Source organism: Geotrypetes seraphini, chromosome 10, assembly GCF_902459505.1.
Source record: "Geotrypetes seraphini chromosome 10, aGeoSer1.1, whole genome shotgun sequence".
Lineage (NCBI taxonomy): Eukaryota > Metazoa > Chordata > Amphibia > Gymnophiona > Dermophiidae > Geotrypetes > Geotrypetes seraphini.
The window spans coordinates 132415965-132437468 of record NC_047093.1 but is presented as its reverse complement, the minus strand read 5'-3'; the positions used below and the strand labels follow the sequence as shown (position 1 = coordinate 132437468).

The following is a 21504-nucleotide window of genomic DNA, read 5'->3' as shown; positions in this document are numbered from 1 at the left end:
CTATTTTTTTAGGTTGAAAACTCATACAGTCAATTAAGTTCCTATTCACCCCACGTCTAGCATTACTAAACTTTGGTTTCCTTTGTAATGATACAACGGCTGGTATATAAGCATACTCAGAACAACCTCAGAAATTGGACCACACAGACTTAAAGCACACTAGATCAATACATTTTTTTAAAAAATAATCTTTATTTATTTATTTATTTATTTATTTAACCATTTTAGAAAATATATCCATCTAACTATTCACAATGTTAAAAGATAAAGATAAAATAATACAAATCCTACTAGATAAAACTAGTCTCGGCTCCAACACTGCACAAATGAACACACCTTTAGCTTCAGCCTTAGACAACACAAAGAAAGGCAGCACGCCACTAGGTAATACCTTTGATGTCACCGACAGGTTGGAGCAAGCTCCCACACCCTGGAGAGAGACATCCACTGTGGATTCTTTTATGACGTCTAAGGTGACTTTTTTGATTAAAGCTTTTATCACATTCAGAACATGTATATGGCTTTTCTCCCGTGTGAACTCTTCCATGAGTTTTAAGGCTACTCTTATTATTAAAGGTTTTAACACATTGAGAACACTGATATGGTTTTTCCCCACTGTGGATTCTTTTATGACTTCTAAGGCTACTTTTATGATTGAAGCGTTTATCACATTCAGAACACATATATGGCTTTTCTCCCGTATGGATTCTTTCATGATTTCTGAGGCTATGTTTATTATTGAATCTTTTATCACATTGAGAACATTTATATGGTTTTTCTCCAGTGTGGGTTTTTTCATGAATTCTGAGGCTACTGGTGTAATTGAAGGTTATATCACATTGAGAACATTTATAAGGTTTTTCTCCAGTGTGGATTCTTTCATGAATTCTGAGGCTACTGGTGTAATTGAGAGTTATATCACATTGTGAACACTTATATGGTTTTTCCCCAGTGTGCATTCTTTCATGAATTCTGAGGCTGCTGGTACGATTGAAGGCTATATCACATTCAGAACATTTATACGGTTTTTCTCCAGTGTGAATTCTTTTATGACGTCTAAAGTGACTTTTTTGATTGAAGCTTTTGTCACATTCAGAACATTTATATGGTTTTTCTCCAGTGTGGATTCTTTTATGATTTTTGAGTGTACTTATGTGCCTGAAGCTTTTATCACACTGAGAACATTTATATGGCTTCTCTCCAGTGTGAATTCTTTCATGAGTTCTGAGAGTACTTATATGATTGAAGCTTTTATCACATTCAGTACATATATATGGTTTTTCTCCAGTGTGGATTCTTTCATGAAATCTGAGGCTCCTTGTGTGATTGAAGCTTTTATCACATTGAGAACATCGATATGCTTTTTCTCCTGTATGGATTCCTTCATGAATTTGAAGGTTATGTTTTTGAGCGAAGCTTTTATCACATAGTGGACAGTTAAATAACTTTGCTCCCTGTTGATTTATTTCATGCACTTCTTTCGTTCTAATGTTTACTTCATGTCTGTCCATCTGAGATGTCTGACTGAAGTCTTTGTCATGTATTGAACATTCTGGTGGGTTTTGACCTTTGTGAACGTTCTGATGAATTACAAACTGTGATTTATATGTAAAACATTTTTCACATTCAGTACATTGGAAGGACTTGTGCTTTTGAATTTCTTTTTCTTCTGTAAGTTCTGAATTGTCAGAGAATCTTTTCTCATTTGCAGTGCTCTGCAATGGTTTCGCTCCATCGAGTCTCTGGTTTTGTGCATGATTTGAGAAATAGTTGGAATTTCTCTCTTGTTCAGCACCTGCATTGGGTCTGGCTACATTCTGAAGTTTTTCTTTCATGGTGGGAGTTGTAACTGTATTCACACCTCCCACACAATGAGATAAAGGATCTGCGCTGTCTCTGGAAGGGTTTTTTGGTTTCCATTTCTTCATCTGCTGCCCAACACACTCTCTCAGTCTCTTACTGTTGTTCCCAAATCCATCATCTGTTGGATAAAAATGAGAGTATTTAAATAAATGATACAGCCATTGATATTGGCAAATATTCCCAAAGGAATCTTTAAAGACATCTGCTTTGCTAAGTCTCCATGAGCCCCTTTTATCAACCCGCAGTAGAGCATTTTAGCATAGGCTGGCAAGGTAACTGCTCTGATGCTCATTCAATTCATATGATTGCTGGAGCATTTACATCACCGACCCATGCAAAAATGCTCTACCATGGCTTGATAGAAGGGGGCCCATATTTTCTTATTTATGAGAGCCAATGGTAGCTCCCATGGACCCCTAAGGTGACCTCTGTTACAATGAATTTTGGTTCATTTCTGAGTCCTTGGCGGGGGGGGGGGGGGGGGGGGGGGAGTTCATTATGAAGGAAAGACAGAAATCAGCTTGCAGGAGGGAAGCCAGAAGTCCATCTCCTGGATGGGTCAGTGAGCTTTGAATGCTGCAGAAAGAGCTCTGGGGGTCTGTAGTCAGTCCAAGGCACAATCCCAGTGCTATTATCCGAACAGCCAAGCATGAAGATTCAATCAACACATGTTCCTCTGTTCCCAGGCCCCACTTCCAATTGGGAAGTCAAGAGGGGACAGGGCCTGAAAACAGAGAAATATGCATTTCATTTCATTTATTCCACTTGATTATACACCTTTAAAAGAAATGTCAATCAAAGTACGATACGAAATAAAATAGATCTAAGAAAGAAAGAGGGAGGGTGGATTTGGGGTGTAATTTAATAAGATATGTTATAATATATTGTATAATATAGTATATTGTATTTTAGTTGAGAATGTGATGAAGGGTGGATGGGTGGGGATTGTACACTATTAGATTTTATGTGTTAGATATTACAGTGCTATATTGGAATTACTTTTATGATATATTTTTGTGCACTTGTTGTTTGCTTTAAAAATGAATAAAGATTTTAAAAACAAAATGAAATAGAAAAATTAAAAAAATTAAAATGGAACAGAAAATAAGATACAAGATGACATAATAAAATGGAATCTATAATAATAAAATGCTAAGCGTGCATGCGCACGCTTACCGCATGCTTCCCTGATCCCTGATCCGTCGGGCTGTGGTGGTAGGAGTGCGCATGCGCACCAGAGAAGCCTCCCTGCTCTTCACCTCTGCACCTTGCGCGGCTGCAGAAACGGCCCCACACTCGCTGCTTCAAGCTCACTTAATCCCTTGCCGCCCTCCCCTTCCCTTCCCGCAATCCGACCAGCTCACTTAGTCCCTTCCCACCCCACCCTTCCCTTCCCGCGGTCCCGACTCCAAACCTGCCGACTCCAGCAGCCTGCAGCACTGTACACACGCTGCTTCGGGGCCTTCTATTGCCCTGATTTACTCTGGCACGTCCCTGATGACATCATCAGAGATGCGGCAGAGCAAATCAGGGCAGTAGAAGGCCCCGAAGCAGCGTGTATACAGTGCTGCAGACGCTGCTGGAGTCGCAGGTTTGTTGGGACTGCGGGAAGGGAAGGAGGGGCGGAAAGGGACTAAGGGAGCTGGCCAGACCGCGGGAAGGGACAGGGAAGTAGTGTGGGGGGAGGGAAATGGAGGGAATGCTGGTTAATAATAGGAGACACAGAAAAAAACCCCCCACATACAGCAGCCAAAGAGACAAACAGCAAAACAAACACAGACAGAGAGACCAAAAGTAAGAAATACAGACAACAGCCAAAGAGATAGACAGAAGGTGACAGTCAAAAAACCACACAGAAGAACAGGGGTCTAAAGAGACAGATTTAAAGAAAAAAAAACCCAAAAAACTTTGGACAAGGAGAGAGAAACAAACAGAAAAAAAAAAAGACACACACAGAAGGACAGGGGGCTACAGATACAGATTAAAAGAGACAGACACCAAAACAAAGACAGACAGACATACAGCGGCCAAGGAGAGAGAAAGAGAAAGACAGACACACAAATCTATTTGCCCCTACGAAAGGAAGAGATGCCCGGACTGCAGCGATCGGGAGGGAGGGGGCTGCTGGACCGCGTGATTGTGAGGGCTGCTGACCAGGAGGGGTGAGACGTGAGGCAACGCACGCAAGATATTTAACTGTGGTGACAAAGCCATTCACCACCCCGTGGAGCGGTGAACTGCCTTGTCCTCTACCTGCGGCAACCAGGTTTTTTTCTTCCCCCTTCCGGCGGGTTACCTGTGGCTACTTGTGGGTAACAGTCACCGTGTCATTCTCTAAATGGAAGCTCTGCTGAAGGAAATAGTGGAATCCAATGGGTTACAAGATCTGAGACAACATGGTTTCACCAAGGGGAAATTGTGTCAAACGAATCTGATCGATTTCTTTGACTGGGTGACCGGAGAATTAGCTAGAGGATGTGTGCTAGATGTATACCTGGATTTTAGCAAAGCCTTCGACACAGTTCCTCATAGGCTAGCTGTGGCTGACTGAAATCGCTGAACAGATTCCACCTCATTCCACTAGCAGCCAATCCAATGCAGCTGCTCACAAGCACAAGCAGATCAACAAATCAGAATGCCGCGCATTCAAGCCCAATGGCTCTACTGATTCCAATTGAAAAACCCAATGCTGCGCCTTTTGACCGAGGAGCCGTGCATCTTTCTTGTCAAAGGGAGGAGGAAGGGAGTGGGGGCGGCGCAGCAAAGTTTCAGTTTGAAATAAGGCCAAACTCATATTTTAGGCTGGCTCTGGCGCCAAAGCAGAAACTGAAATCTAAATATTTGGTCGGTTTCTAGTGGAAATGTAGAAACTCTCCAGAGCACATAGTGAGGATTTTATACTAAAGGAATTCTTGGCTCACTGTTCTTGGTATAAGTTTCCTCCTCTTCGGTTTTCAACTGGACACTGACAGGATCCGCTTCCATTTTCAGGATCTCTACTGTGGGCTCAGCAGTGTAACTCTGGTTGCCTGTAAGTAGAGTAGAAAAATAACTTAAGGTTTTAAAGGAAAGCTTAAAAGCTCCAAGAAAAGCAACTCTTGTCTAAAACGGATGAGAATTTTGGGAGCTCTGAAAATATAGGAGTCTTGTAATTCTGAAAATATAACATGGAGATGGCCTTCTAGTCACACAGGCAGCAAAACTAGACCACCAACTCTCCAATCTACTAATCGCGACCCCAGACTACAAAACTTTCAGAAAAGAAATAGAAACCCTGCTATTCAAGAAATCCATGAAGACTAACTAACAGTGTATGAAACATTTCAATCCTCTGAAGCAGTCCACTCTACTCTGTAACACCTCTGGACAAGTCCAGAAATCCTCTTCTGTAATCCGCCTTGAACTGCAAGGTAATGGCAGAATAAAAATCACTAATGTAAAGTATTATGGTAATGAAAGCTGCTGCATAATATGCCCTGTGAGAAAATCTCACCTCTTTCCAACCTGGTGCTAACAGTGTGGGTCTCCCTGTCTTCTTTTCCCCTCCAACTGCTTACTTGACCTTCTTTTCTCCTAATTTGGATATTAGTGATCACCCTTCCTTTTCCTCCTCCTGCTGCTTCGATCCCTTGCTTCCACAGAGGAGGAGGGGTCACTTTGCTTTCCCCTTCTTCGATTCCTTTCTGCATCCGTCCATTCTGCTAATATGTTGAGCCATTCTGCCTCACTGCTGTCAATTTGGCCATCCTTCCTCATTCTTCCTGTTGATCCCAGTGGAGGCTGTTTTTCCTCCTTTCCTCCAGCAAAACTATCCTGCCTGCTTCTCTCCATTGAGCAGCACTTTGTGGCTCACAGAGAATAAAGCTCACAGCCTGCTGGGTAGGAGGAAGATTCAGCATCTTGGAGCGACACAGAGAAGTAAAAAAATAGTGAAAGATATAAAAAAAGATGAATTCAAACTGATATAGAATGAGAAACAGGAGGGGGTTGATATTCAGAGGTCGTTGCAGCCATTTTGCAAAGCTGCCACAAGGGAAAATGCAATGGGGTTGCGCTCTTGCTCCCACTGAAGCTGCTGGACCACCACTGATGGAGGTAGGCCTGGGAGGGGGGCAAGTCACTTGGACGGCTGGGGAGAGCAGGAGGCCCTTGGGGGGAGGTAAAGGGAGGGAAGGACATGGATTTTTCCATGGGCTGGAGAAGGGTGGAGGGCAAGAGGGGCCATGATCGGGGGGATATAAGAGGGGGATCGGGACTCTGGGGCTCTTATTTTTTATTTATAAAAAAAAGGTTATGCAGCCAGAATGATATTCAGTCAAAGCTGCATTAACTCCTATGCATCCCCAAAAAACATTGGTCAGGCCCAGATTTATACACCGATATTCAGTGCAGGTGTCCGGACCGGCCTGGCATCGAATCAGTGCATAATTTAGTCAGCGGCGATAAACATTTAATAAAGTGCTAACTTCTGTGGCAGAATATCAGGGGGTAGGTGTTGAAAAAGAGAAGGGAAGAGACAAAGATGAGCCATGGAGAACAGCTGGGTGAGAATAAGAGAAAGAGAAGAAATGACAGGCATAAAAATAATTTAAGGAGAAAAGAAGAACTACATGATCCACAAAGCAAAGGTTAGAAGCAGGGGCCATGATCACTAAAGAGTGGAGAAGTGACCTAGTGGTTTCAGCTACTGTCTCAGCACACTGAGGTTGCAGGTTTGATCCCAATGTGGCTCCTTGTGACCCTGGGAAAGTCACCTAACCCTCCATCACCCCAGGTACCATAGCCTGCCAAGACAGAGTTCCTGATTAATATAAGCAGTTTATAAATAACACCTCATTCTCACTGTGCCTGGTCCAGAGGAGTCATTTTTTCATGAAAGAAAAGTTTGCATCAGCTCGTTACTCGCTTTAATCTAAGTTACATCACCTGCTTCATGCAGTTCGTCACATGTGCCTGTGGTAGTCAGATTTCTTCTTTCCTCAGATCCCGGAGGTTCAGTCCCAAATCCCTCTTGGAAAAATCTGATTACAACATCAGGCTTGACACTGTAGGAGTCTGTCATAGGAAAACCAGTTACCAAAGAGCCTCTATAAGTGTAATGTAATGTAATGTAATTTATTTCTTATATACCGCTACATCCGTTAGGTTCTAAGCGGTTTACAGAAAATATACATTAAGATTAGAAATAAGAAAGGTACTTGAAAAAATTCCCTTACTGTCCCGAAGTGCTCACAATTATGCTGTTTCATTGGCACTGTCTCCAGAACAGAGCTAACAGGACAGGGGTGCTGCTGTACTGATCATCATCAGAAATATATTTTAGCAATATCATGATCATTTTAATAGTGAGGCAGGCAGCTCCTTTCCTTAAGAACTACAAACAGTTCTGTGGAGGATACTGTTACAGCAAAATCATAATGGAAATTTCATCTAGTTGCTGTAATCGGAATCAGATTCTGCTACACACCAATTGAAAATCTGCTAAATCACAATGGGGCCCTTTTACTAAAGCTTAGCACACCCTAACGAGCATTAGCATGCATTAGATACTGGGTACTGGAGAAGATCAAAGAATACCAAAAGCCCCTATACTTTTGCTTCATAGAGTGAAAAATCTCCGCTTGATCAATTTTCCAGTAACTCATTTATTGTCGCCTGAGATATTATTAAGGAAGTATTTTGAAGAAGTATTGGGAATGGCCAATGCGGAGAACTTTCCAATAAATAACTATTATTACATTCCTCCAAAAAAAGTTGAATCTGCCCAGGAGGTGGACCATCTGATCACACCAGAGGTAAATTTGACTGAATTTTTGGAAGATACACAGGATGTGATTCAGAGTAGGTCCACCCTGGTAATAACATGCATGAGCTTTTGACTGTGTGGATCATGATAAACTATGGAGAACTCTAACACAAATGGGAAAACCCAAACATTTAACTCAGCTTATAAAGAGCCTCTACGAAAATCAAGAAGCTGCAGAGAAAACAGAATATGGAAACACTGATGGTTTCCAATAAAATGTGGCGTCAGGCAACGATGCATCTTGTCACCTTACCTGTTCAAACTTTACGGCAAAGCAATCTTCAGAAAAGCAAATTTGGAAGGAGAGAGCGATGGTTTCAAAGTCGGTGGCCGAAATATAAACAACCTGCGCTATGCAGACGATACAACTGTCATCACCAGCAGCAAAGACGACATGTTGTATCTACTCAGAAAAGTCAAAGCCGAAAGTCGTAACATGGGATTAGAACTGAACATAAACAAGACGAAGATCACGGACACGGAAAATGATGAAGATTTTGAGCTTGAAGGCGACTGAAATCCTTTACAACTTCTATTCTATCTCCTGGGCTCTTTCGTAAACAAAGAAGCAACTAGCAAGGAGGAAATACTCCACAGAATAGCACTTGGCCGTTCGTCAATGAAGGATGTCCACAAAGTATTCAAAGGCAAAGAAATAGCACTCCAAACGAAGATCAGACTTGTCCATGCACTCTTTTTCTCAGTGGTCAATTATGGATGCGAAAGCTGGACGCTACAGAAGCAAGACAGAAAGAAGATAGACTCATTTGAGCTTTGGTGTTGGAGAAGGATTTTATATGTGCCGTGGAAGAGATCAAACTGGCTATGTTACTCAAAGACCAAATGATGAAGTTATGACACTCTTATTTTGGTCATACTGTCAGAAAAGAAAGTTAATTGGAGATGGACATCATGTTTGGAAGATCGAAGGAACTAGATGAAGAGGGGAAGACCTTACTGGACCAATCATGGGGATGAAGCTGGAGGACCTTACCGGACCAATTTCTTTGTAATTCATCAAGTCGCTAGGACTTGAAGGTGAGTCGATGGTACCTAACTAACACTGATCTTTTTTACCAGACCAGTTGAATTTAATCAAAATACCACCCAAAGATAATCGTAACCTGATCAGTAACCATATAGAAACATAGAACATGATGGCAGAAAAGGGCCACGGCCCATCTAGTCTGCCTGCACTAATGGCCCACCCCCTAACTACCTCCATGAAGAGATCCCACATGCCAATCCCATCTTTTCTTAAAATCTGGCACGCTGCTGGCCTCAATTACCGGTTGTGGAAGATTATTCCAGCGGTCAACCACCCTTTCGGTGAAGAAATATTTTCTGGTGTCGCCATGAAATTTCCCACCAGAGCATAAGATTCCCAAATACAAAACTACTCACTCTATAACCTTCCCATACCTGGTAGCAAAATAGTGGAATCCTTTACCAGCACAATTAAGGAACAACCCCCCACCACTACCAAAACTTTTGTAAAGGCCTAAAAGCCTCTCTATTTTGAAAATACCTTCCCCTCCACAGATAACAGGCTACAACCAAAAGAAACTAAACAAGACACAAACCAGCTCTCCTATCTCGATAGTTGACAAAGCTCTCCATATGCCATAATCATATTTATTTATTCATTCATTCAATTTTCTATACTGTTCTACGGTTTTACATGCATTTATTCAGGTACTCAAGCAATTTTCCCTCCAACACAAAACAAGTTATCTGTGTCAAGAACCCTAATGAAATAATGTAGTCACTGGATATGGCCAGGGATTACATTACATTCTAAATTGTAAATCACGTTGAACTCCTTCTGGGAGCATATTAGTGATCAATAAATACCAATGTAATGCAATGTCTAACCAGCTGCTTCTCGCAGTACTTCCGTTACTGATGGTATTATGCACACTATATACACTCCAGGAAATTATGTACCCCCAAAAATCTAAATAACGTCTTCTTTGTGACTCTGTACAGCGCTGCGTACGTCTGGTAGCATTATAGAAATAATTACCGTATTTTCACGCATATAACGCGCGCGTTATACACGATTTTACAAACCGTGCATAACCTTGCGCGTTATACGCGTGAGCGCGCTATATAAAATTTTTTTTACATAGTTCCCACCCCGCCCGACGCCCGATTCATCATCCGGAAGGACCGCTCGCACCCCCACCGCTCGCACTCCCACCCCGATGGACCGCTCGCACTCCCACCCGAAGAACCGCTCGCACCCCCACAGCCTCCCCCCTCCCCCATGGAGAAGCTGTCTACCTTGTTCCCGGATGCCAGTGAGCCCAGCTGCTTCCTCTGCCGGCGGTCCTGCCCCTTCTCTGAGCCCTGCTGCGCTGCTTCCTCTTCCGGCGGTCCCGCCCTTTCTCTGATGTCAGAGAAAGGGCGGGACTGCCGGAAGAGGAAGCAGTGTAGCGCAGGGCTCAGAGAAGGGGCGGGACCGCCGGCAGAGGAAGCAGCTGGGCTCACTGGCATCCGGAAACAAGGTAGACAGCTTCTCCATGGGGGAGGGGGGGAGGCTGTGGGGGTGCGAGCGGTTCTTCGGGTGGGAGTGCGAGCGGTGGGGGTGCGAGCGGTCCTTCCGGATGATGAATCGGGCGTCGGGGGGGGGGCATCAGGCTTTCAGGATGGGGACAGGACTTCAAGGGGGGACAGTTAGACGTTCAAGGGGGGGACAGGACTTCAAGGGGGGGCAGCCAGAGGAGAGTCGGGGCGGCATGCGCGGTATACCCGTGAGCGCGGTATATAAAAATTTCTTTACATAAATGTGTGTTTCCCGCGCGCTATACCCGTGTGCGCGTTTTACACGGGTGCGCGTTATCTACGTGAAAATACGGTAATAGTAGTATTTGTGTCTAAGTGAAAATTTAGAGATACTCCAGAACACCTAGCAAGGATTTGATTATAAAGGAATTGTTGGCTCACCACTTTTGGTATCAGGATCCTCCTCTCCTTCCTCCAGCTGGTCACTATCGGGATCCATTTTCAGGATCTCTATTATATTCTCAGCAGTGTAACTTTGGTTGCCTGTAAAGAGAAACGAAAAATAGCTTCAGGTTTAAAGGAGAGATTAGAACCCTTGAAAAGAGAAGACTGCGAGGGGATATGATAGAGACTTTTAAAATACTAAAAGGATTCGTCAAAATAGAGCAAGAAACATCGTTATTCACATTGTCGAATGTGACACGGACAAGAGGTCATGGGCTGAAACTGAGGGGTGACAGGCCCAGGACAAATGTCAGGAAGTTCTGTTTCACACAGCGAGTGGTGGACGCTTGGAACGCTCTCCCGGAGGAGGTTGTGACGGAGACCACCATTCGGGGATTCAAGGGCAAGTTGGATGCACACCTCCTTGCGAATCACATTGAGGGATACGGGTAAACAAGGTCTTCATCAGGGAACACCTAGCTTAGCCTCCGCGTGCGCGGGTCGCCGGTCTAGATGGACCTAAGGTCTGATCCGGTGAAGGCATTTCTTATGTTCTTAAAAGCAAATTTTGCCAATACTGAGATGATGGGAATATTATGAGCTCTGAAAATTCAAGTGTCCTGGTGGAAGGAGTTAAGGACCCTCCATCGTTCTGAAAACGAATCATGACATTTAACACAGAGTCCTACAATACTATAGTAATGAAAACTGCAGCAGAATATGCCCTTTGTTTATTTGGTTTTATATCCCGACCCCCCCCCCCCCCAGTTTACAATATATAGTTACATTCATAGTGTTACAACATAACATTACATAGGTTATTCTCTAGACATTGCATAGTTTTAGAAGGATCTTGGAAAGGGTCACTTTAGAGTCAAGAGGGTGGTACAGATACAAGGTACAGCCTAATTACATAATTTCAACAAATAAAATTGCATCTAGCATGCATGAAACATATAGGATCCCACCTCCCTTCAACCTGCTTCTGTCAATATGGATCTTCTCATCTCCTTTTACTACTACGGCCAGCCATGGGTTATTTATCCTTCCTCTCTCCTAATATGGATATTGGTGGTCAATCTCCTTTTTCCCCCCTTCTGCTGCTTTAATCAGAGGCCTATATGCCTCAATCCTTCTTTCTTCAACTGGGGCAGAATCTATTTGCTTCCTCCTCTTCTATTCCTTTCTGCCTCCTTCCATCTTGAGCCAGTCTGCTTCCCTCCCGCCTTCTACTGCTGTCAGTGTGGTCCTTCATGCCTCCCTCCCTCCTTGTACTATCAGTTTGGCCATGCTTCCTCGCTCATCTTGCTGATCCCAGTGTCTTTATTCTTATCCTCCCTGCCTCTCTCCACCTAGTAGCACTGTTTATTTCACAGAGAACAAAACCTACAACCTGCTAGGTGGAAGGAAGGTTTAACACCCTGGAGCAGCACCGAGAGAGATCAGAAATGGAGATACAAGGAAGATGTAATCAACTGATAAGGGATGAGAGATAAATGTTGAAAGGAGAGAGACATGGGAAAATGGTAAGGTAGAATAAGAAAAAAAGAAAGGTATAACCCTCCCATAAAAACAATAAAATAAAAAAAGCTTACCTGACAATGAAAGGAAAGAAATAAAAATAAGGGAAATAGAACACACAAATAATCCTTCCAACAAAGATTAAAGGAGGGACTGTGATGATAACACCTCGTTCTCATTGTGCCTGATCCAGAGAAGGAGTCTTTGTTATAGGAAAAGTTTGTAACCCGTCGTTACTAGCTTTAATTCAAGCTCCCTCACCCATTTCATGCAGTTCCTCATATGAGCCTGTGGTGGTCCGATTTCCTGTTTCCTCAGATCCTGGAGGTTCACTCCTGAATTTCTCTTGCTCAAATCGGATTAAAATGTCGGGCTTGATATTGTGGGAGCCTGTTATGGGACAATGATCTTCGTTAGTACAAGGTGGTTAAAACAAAAAAAGTTACCCCAGAGCCTGATTATCTTATTATTGAGGCGGGCAACTCCTTTCTCAAAAGCTTCAAATTGATTTATTTAGAAACATTTAAAAACACCACCTTCCATTGCCTGACACCACCAACTGGAGATCTGCTAAACTGTTCTGATTTAAGAAGACAGAGCTGGAGGGGTCTTCAGCACCCCCCCCAGTAAGTTCAAGTTCATTAAGTCTTGATATACAGCTGAATTTGTAAAGCATCTCACTGGCTTACCATTACAATAATTAATTACAATCATAATAAAATCATTAAAATCATTACAGGGCCCTTTTGCTAAAGCTTAGCATGTGCTAATGCCTTGTGACAAAATAGGACTCGCAGCATTTAACACACACAAATAAACTAACTGGGTAGTGGACTGACCACCACCACTACCCAGTTAAATTCTGGGGCTAAGATGGTGCTCTGGCTAACATGTCGAGGCATAATGTCCCAGTGAAGCCAGGTCTTGGCATATAAAGAATGGCCTAGGCTGCATGTGTCAAACACAAGGCCTGCGGGCTGAATCCGGCCCACCTGGAAAGTCTGCCGGCTTCGACAACGATTCGGCAGTGTTGTCCGTGGCTCCCCCTCCTGCCTTCCATCTGCCGCGGTCCACCCAGGTGGAAACAGGAAGTTTTGCGTCATTGGAGACAGACCACGGCAGGCGAAAAGCAGGAGGGGGAATCACGGACAACACTGCCGAATTGCTGAGACCGGCAGATTCCTCGGCTTGGTGGTGACATTGGACCGGCGCTGGAGGGAAAGACATGTCAGGCTGTGAGGAGAAAGTGATCAGCGCTGGAGGGAAAGGCATGCTGGGCTGTGAGGAGAGAGGGATCGGCGCTGAAGGGAAAGGCATGCTGGGTTGTAAGGAGAGAGGGACTGGTGCTGGAGGGAAAAGCATGCTGGGCTGTGAAGTCAACGAGATGAAGGGAGACAGGTTGGACCTGGGGTAATGTGGAGAAAGAGGGAAAAAGATACTTGAAGGGAGAACCGGTGGGAAGAGAAAGGGAGAAATGGTGGACCTGGGGGGGAGAGGGAGGGAGGCAGACAGGAAGAGAGTTGGGATAGGGGGCAGTTGGGAAGAGAAAGGGAGAGAAGTTGGATCTGGAGATGGAAGGGAGGGAGAAATGTTAGGCCTGGGGGTGGAAGGGAGAGAAAGATGCAGCATCTCTTTTTTTTTCCTTCCATCTCATTGTTCAGCATCAAGGGGGGAGGGAAGAAGAACAGAAAAGAGGGAGCAAAATGTTGGACCAAGAGGAGAGAGATAGAAGGAGATAGGAGGCTGGGAAAGGAGTGAGATGGGAAATGGAAGAGCTACAGAATAAAAGAAGATGGAAAATTGATAGGTAGCTGAAAATTTAAAAAGGAGAAGGATGAGAAAGAGGGCGAAATTTGAGTGGACAGAGGCAGAACAGAAAAAAGGAGAAAAGCTGAAAGGGAAAAATCAATATGTTGGAGACAGGGACAGGAGCAAGAGGAGAAAAAAATGGACAGCAGACTGTTCTAAATGAGTGAGGTCTTGCAATACAAGTACGTAGAGTATTTTGTATTAAATTTTTTGGGTTGTGGAATGAATCGTCTGAGTTTCCATTATTTCCTATGGGGAAATTTGCTTTGATATACGAGTGCTTTGGATTACAAGCATGCTTCTGGAACGAATTATGCTCGCAAACCAAGGTTTTACTGTATATGAAGACTGTAAAATGATGTCACAATTATTTTACGTATATAGGTAAAAGCATTGTTAGAGCAAGGTGAGATCTCTCTCCAGAAATATTAATTTACACTTCACGTTTCAAGTTTATTAAAAGATTTTTTAAACTGCTTAATCAGGTTTCTAAGCGGTGTACAATATAAAATTACATATAAACATATTAAAACAGGGGATACTGGATAAAATCCAAGTGCCATAATAAAGCACTGATAAGACGTATGGACCTACTTCAAACAATGGGAAAGTGGGGAAGAACTACAATCGTTAAAGAAAAGTGCAACAAAAAAGGGAAAATACAATAGGTTAGGGTAAAAAGTAATAATTTGATTTAATTTTTTTGTCCTTAAGAGGACAGTTGTTATCCAAAAGCGTCCTGGAACAAGAAATTTTTTTTTAGTTTTGCTGTAGCCCTTTCAGGACCAAGGGACATATTTGTCCCATAACTTTAAAATCCTATAAATTTTGATTGGGATAGTCTACAGTTCTAAATTTGATATGTACGGATTCCATATGATACTGCCTTTATGTAAACAAACTGGTTCCGACATTCATTCATTAGCGTCGTTGCCAGATTGACGAGAAGATTCACTTGCCACACTGTCCATAAGCCAGAAGTGTGATTTTTTTTTAAAAAAATAATGATATTTCACAAAAAAAATCAATTTTTTGGCATCTGCAAGCCCTTTTTACCATAAAAATGTCGTCAAAACCACAAAAATTGGCCTACGATCCTTATGGTCCTGAAAGGGTTAAATTGTTTTAAATCGGATTCACTGCGCAAATGGTTAGGCAGCGAATTCCAGGGAGTAGGGGCAGTGACGGCAAAATTATTGGAGCGCAACGTATTAATCCGTTTTAAAGAAGGTATAACGAGAAGATTCCGAGACGTTGAACGAAGAGCTTTTAAAGTATTGTAGGGAATTAAAAGTCTGTTGATGAACTCTGGTTGGTTGTTTCATTTTGTTGTAAATGTTAAAAGTAGGATTTTATAACTGATTCTGTGTTCAACTGGTAACCAATGTGCACTAATCAGACGGGGTGAGATGTGATCGTATTTCTTCTGTTGAGACGTCTCCATTGCACAAATAGACTTTTGTGAGCCTTTTGATGCAAGATTATTTTGGCATGAAATGACTTTTAATAAATATTTTTGATTGGAAATATATAACTATATTTGTGCAATTTCTAAATCTGGAACATCAGTTTAAACAGGATAGCAGTCCATTCCTGTTTAGGACCACCATGACTGGCTCTGGGATAGTGCTGCATCAGTCAGAGGGTCAGTGCCCCTGAATAGCCCCTCCTAGGCAGCTCAGCACCATTTAATGGTATACAAGACTCTCCTACCCAGTTTCGTGGTTTTGAAGATCAGCCCAAAAGAATTCTTAAAGGCAGGACAAAAACCAACAACAAACGTAGGCACCCGTTATAAAATCACACTCAGCATCCTGACATTTATGTGTTCCCAATTTATGCCAGGCTTTTCTATGCCTAAAGTTAGGTGCCGATGTGAAAGCCTAATGGCACCCGATTCACAAAAAGAGATGTTTCACGCAAAACCACGCCCTTGATCCGCCCCCTAACCACGCCCACTTTAGTGTAGGCGCTTTGGGCTAGGCGCCTCCATTAGAGAATTATGTGGAAAAAATTTGTCCCCGTCCCCTCGAACTCTGTCTGATCCCATCCGCACAAGCCTTGAATAGTTATGATTTTATATTGAAATCATTTTATTAAAGTATTAAAATAACAATATTCTGTACAACTGTCATTTTATAAATCACAAGTACAGAAAAAAGATCAACAAAACCAGTCTCCCCCCTCACAATATCCCCTCTACTATCAGGACCCTGAATGCTACAAAGAAAATTAATCCTAACAGAATACCTCAGCCGCCAGACCCGCGAGCAAGGGGAGACTATAACCACTGGACCCGTGAGCGAGGAGGGGGGGGGCTGGTGCTGCCAGACTCGAAGGGAGGAGAGATGGAGCTGCGAGGGGAGTGGAGCGATGGTTGGGAGCTGTGATTGTAGAGGGGGTGGTTTTCTCCATGGGATCAAAGCCTTTTACCGTTCCTGCAGAGCGATAAAAAGTTTTGTTCCCACACCAGCGGTAAACATATAAAATTTTGGAAATTTGGAAGGAGAAGAGTGGATGATGCCCTCATCTCCACCACTGATTTCCTAAATGGTCTCGGCTGACCTTAGTAAAGCTGTGCAGGAGGAATTTGATACTTACTCGGTACAGAAAGGTGAGTCTGTTCAGATGTCTCTGATTCAGGAGGATCTATGAAGGGGAGATCCTCCTCTTGTTTAATACACAGCGAGAAAACGGATGTTACAATTGGAAAACCTGTTACAAGAAAACATATCTAGGATTCACCAAGAATCTGATAATAATAAATTAGAAAATAGATTTTAAGTCTCTAAGAGGCCCTTTCACTAAAGCTTAGTGCATGTTAGTGGAATTAGCGCGTGCTAAATACTAAGAAGCCCATATATATATATAATGGGCATCCACCAATTCCATTAGCGCCCTCTAAGCTTAAGTAAAGGGCCCCTAAATGTTTAATGTCAACCTGGTGCTCTGAAAATGAAAAGCTTGCTTACTCTTGGTGGGCTCATTCGGGTTCACTTTTCCCTCCAATTCACAGTGTTGTGCAAAATATTTCTCATCTTCTTTTTTAATCCTGAATATAACATCAGGATTAACGATTACGTAACCTGTTATTAAGACATAGGAAAATGATATTTACATTGTATTTGTAGAATCCCATCTATTTCTGTGTGTCTGTGGGAATTTTGAAAGCAGAGCCAGCAGGGGAAGGAGCAAATGAGGATTGTTCTTGCCCTCGCTACACCCCATAGACTGCCAGGGATTGTAAAATAGGCCCAAGGGGGGAGCCTACAAGTGGGAAGGGAGTAAAGGCAACTCCAGTTCAGAGGGGAGGGAGACAAACAGGACAAAGCACAAATTTTCAGCTTCTAAAAAAAAAAAAAAACCCACACAGTCAGTTTCTGCCAAAACCAGGCAGAAGAATTTTGGGCCAGTTTTCTCACTGTAACCAAAATTTGGTCAGCTTCTAGTGTGTGTATCTATCTCTTTATATTGGAATTTGAGTATATGCCTGCCAAAGCTTAAAGCTTAGAGAAAAAAGGCAGTTACAGACTGCAACTTGATTAAAAATAAATCTTAAATTGGAGTTCAATGATCCCTGTATTAAAACGTTATATAATCACATAATCTGTGGTTGAAACAGTGACATATGCTCAGAGTTGTGTAATCTTGCCAAGGACTGAAGTCCCTATAGCCAGACCCACCACTCAATCATCGCATATGTGTGAAAGTGCTAATAATACTTTAAGTGGTGATAGATGATATTTACCTCGTGAGATGAGAATGTCATGAATCTCCTTGATGACCTTCTTGTACAACTCTTTCTGCCATTCTCCCAGAACGTCCCACTCCATCTCCAAGAAATAAGCAGCGACATCCTTGAATGTGACGGATGTCTGGAAAGCAAGACACGGACACAGTCAGCCAGTTTCCTTATCATGTTTCTGTAGTAGACTTTGTAATATGACTTCTGTCAGTATGTCAACATAATATAGTAGAAGACAACTATGTTCAAAAGACCACTGTATCAATCAGAGTTAAATAACCAAAAAATAGTGGAGAAAAAAAAAGAGACCTCCGATAATCAATTTGCTCTGAAGTCATTATGCCTTTGTATAGATCCATGTTGAGACCGCACCTGGAATACTGTGTGCAATTCTGGAGGCCGCATTACCGTAAGGATGTGCTGAGGCTGGAGTCGGTCCAGAGAATGGCCACCCAGATGGTCTCGGGACTGAAGGATCTCCCGTACGAAGAATGGTTAGATAAATTACAGCTCGAGGAGCGCGAGGAGCGCAGAGAGAGGGGAGACATAATCGAGACGTTCAAGTATCTCACGGGCCGCATCGATGCAGAGGAGGATATCTTCTTTTTCAAGGGTCCCACGGCAACAAGAGGACACCCCGTGGAAAATCAGAGGCAGGAAACTGCGTGGTGACACCAGGAAATTCTTTTTCACCGAAAGGGTGGTTGATCGCTGGAATGGTCTTCCACTTCAGGTGATTGAGGCCAGCAGCGTGCCTGATTTTAAGGCCAAATGGGATCGACATGTGGGATCTATTCGCAAAGTAAAGGCAGGGGAGGGTCATTAGGGTGGGCAGACTGGATGGGCCGTGGCCCTTATCTGCCGTCAATTTCTATGTTTATATTTCAGTACATCTAAGTCCTGTAAGTAGAGCTTAACAAAGCCATTGGTCTCTCAAAACAAAACTCCACTCTTAATTTAGATGTCAAAATTACTCAAATGTTGATCGCATACAGCCAGGTACTTACCGTCATAGTTGTCAAGCATGGTCAATCACTGGCGTGCAAGAACTCCTGTCGCAAATTCCTCTTCTCAAAGGCAAAAGCCTGACCAAACACTCGGGTTCAGTTGATGCTTTGTTGATTTTCTTTTTCCCTCGTGTCAGGGAACAGTTGCTTCTTACAATTCAAGCCACAGTGCACTCATTACAACAGCTGGGATTCATCATCAATTTAAAAAAAAATCCAACCTTCAGCCGACCCGCAGTCTCTGCCAGAGCGTACTTACCAGAACATCAAGCAATAATTACACTTGTGCAGCACGACACAAAGTGCAACGTAACCAGCATGCGCAGTTTTATGGCTATTGGGTCACATGGCAGCATCCCTGGCTTTAGTCCCACATTCCAGGCTTCACCTGCGCCCTCTGCAATGGCGTCTCAAGCTCAACTGGACTCGGAGCATTCAATCTCTGGCAACCCTAATTTCATTTTCAACCAAGGTCAAGGCCTCTCTTGCCTGGTGGATTCACTCTTCATGCCTCAGGCAAGGCTGTCCATTCCGGTTTCAGCCACCACTACTCACCATCACAACAGATGCCTCAAACAAAGGTTGGGGAGAACATCTCCAGACTCAAGGTCTATGGTCAGACAAAGAAACCCAGTTTCATATCAATCTTCTAGATCTTTGAGCAGTTTACTATGCACTTCGAGCGTTCACTCCTTGGATCCGCAAAACACGACTCTTGATCCAAACCGACAGAGGAGGCTCAGGGTCTCTCCCTCTTTGCAGAGAAGCTTACCGCTTAGGGAACCTTGCTCTTTCCCTTTCCACAGATATGCAAGCAGTATACATTCCAGGGAAATTGAACACAATTGCAGATTCCCTCTGCTACAAGCCAGATCCTCATGAGTGGACTCTGAATCCAGAGGTGGTATGCAACATTTTTCACCAATGGGGTACCCCCACAATAGATCTGTTTGCTTCTGCAACCAATGCTCAATGTACCCAGTATTGCTCTCTCAGACCTGCTCCTCATGCAATCACCAGAGATGCGTTTTCCATGACATGAAATCTCACCCTACTTTATGCTTTCCCATCAACTCCGTTGATCTCCAAAGTTCTTCAGAAGACCATCAGGGATGGAGCCCAGCTGATTCTCATTGCACCTTGCTGGCCCAGGCAAATCTGGTACCCGATACTCCTGGATCTTCTGGTTGCTCCTCCACTTCCGTTAGGAGATCACCCCTCTCGTCTCTCTCAGCAGAACGGTCACCTGATGCATCTCAATCTTTGCAGCCTCAATCTCACAGCATGGAAATTGAGCGGACAATATTTGCAGAGTTTCCAGTACCTTCATCAGTAAAAGAAATGCTCCTGGCAGCCAGAAGACCATCTACAATGAAATCTTATCAATTAAAGTGGAAGCCTTTTTCCATATGGGCACATTCACAGGCTAAGGATCCGTTTCATTGCCCGATTAACTACATTTTAACCTACTTGTTATATTTATTGGATTTAGGTCTTAAATCCAATTCTGTATGACTCCATCTATCAACCATCTCTGCATACCACTCCTGGATAGATGGAAAAACCTGCATCATAATATCCTTTACTATCTCGCTTTCTACGAGATCTCAACAACCTTTGTCCTCCATTTCGTGCACCACCTTCATCTTGGGACCTCAATGTGGTTTTGAAAACCCAGCACTTTGGATTTTGAAAAGCTTCCAGCTAGGAGCGTGGGATGTCATTGCGTCACACCAGCGCCTGCGCAGATGCCCTCCTGACAAGTGAACAGGTGGAGGGGGCGGGGCCAGGGGCAGAACTGGGCGGGGATGGGTGGGGCCAAGGGTCCGGATTTTAGTTCTGGAACATCTGGTAACCCTACCTCCAACAGGTTAGTCTTCCCTCCAAAACAGATGAACAAGGACAAGAGAAGGGAAGGCTGGAAGAGATGCACAGGGAGAAGGTTTTCCTTTTACAAGAGTAAAGAGGACAATTTCTTACTTTATACAAGACGAAATCAAAACAAAGAAAAGAAGACAACACCTTATTATTAGACTAAATACATGTTTTGAATGACCTGATCAGAATCCAGGGCAGACATTTCCCTCCTGTTTCCCTTCTGAATTCTGTAGCTACTGAGATGGATTCAGGCTGGAGATTTCCCTCTTCCTGGAAAGATGAGGAGACTGGGTTGATTCCTGAGTCTCAGATATAATCTCTCTCTTCCTCTGCGGATCTGGGACTGGGGCTCGCAGGGATTTCCAGCGGCAACACAGAGAAAGTTTCTGCCTCTATTTTGAATCTTTTCCCATTTTGCAGCTCTGCGGAAGTAGAGAACGCAGCTGAGCATGCTCAGAGCTCTTTAACCTTTCCCCTTGCTGAGGTCATCCTGAATATCCTACCTCCTTAAGGTGGAGCTGTAGAAGATTCTTCTTGTGTGGGACCTGCTGTGCTGCCTCTATACATATCCCACCTTATGGAGGCGGGATATTTCAGGATGACCTCCCAGGAGTGGGTGGGGTGAAGAGCTCTGCACATGCTCAGTTGCTTTCTCTACTTCAGCAGAGCTGCAAAAAAAACACAAACAAAACACAACAACCCAGAAAAGATTCAAAATAGAAGCAGAAACTTACTTTGTCCTGCAACCTTGAGCCCCACCAGAGTAGAGGAGGGGCTTTATGTGAGACCCTCACAAATCAGCCCAGTCTGTTCCCGAGCTATCAGATTCAAGTTTCAAGTTTATTAGGTTTTTATATACCACCTATCAAGGTTATCTAAGCGGTTTTACAATCAGGTACTCAAGCATTTTCCCTATCTGTCCC

At 43.4% G+C, this 21504-nt stretch overlaps 1 protein-coding gene across 3 annotated transcripts; it reads right to left on the bottom strand.

The window, feature by feature from the left end:
* Nucleotides 1-222: 222 nt before the first annotated feature.
* On the bottom strand, nt 223-21463 carry LOC117367640 (zinc finger protein 2 homolog). 3 transcript variants are annotated; one of them, XM_033960399.1, is made up of 9 exons: nt 20760-21463; nt 17700-17826; nt 16924-17037; nt 16553-16666; nt 12404-12532; nt 10619-10720; nt 6790-6918; nt 4785-4892; nt 223-1981 (listed from the first exon to the last, which is right to left on the bottom strand). In XM_033960399.1, the coding sequence occupies exons 1-9, from the start codon at nt 20781-20783 to the stop codon at nt 381-383; spliced, it is 2448 nt and encodes an 815-aa protein (XP_033816290.1). In that variant the 5' UTR covers nt 20784-21463; the 3' UTR covers nt 223-380. The 3 variants fall into 3 exon arrangements, with proteins under 3 accessions (XP_033816290.1, XP_033816291.1, XP_033816293.1); XM_033960400.1 differs by lacking the exon at nt 6790-6918 and having other exon boundaries at nt 20760-21462; XM_033960402.1 differs by lacking the exons at nt 4785-4892; nt 6790-6918 and having other exon boundaries at nt 20760-21462.
* Nucleotides 21464-21504: the final 41 nt, after the last annotated feature.

Bases quoted from the DNA above. Each gene is read 5' to 3' on its own strand.
- LOC117367640 (XM_033960399.1), bottom strand. From the start codon at position 20,783: ATGTCTGCCCTGGATTCTGATCAG. The intron at 12,533-16,552 runs GTAAGTATCAAA...GTCCCATAACAG, and splicing joins GACTCACCTTTCTGTACCGA to GCTCCCACAATATCAAGCCC. The intron at 10,721-12,403 runs GTGAGGGAGCTT...TTCTCTTTACAG, and splicing joins TGAGGAACTGCATGAAATGG to GCAACCAAAGTTACACTGCT.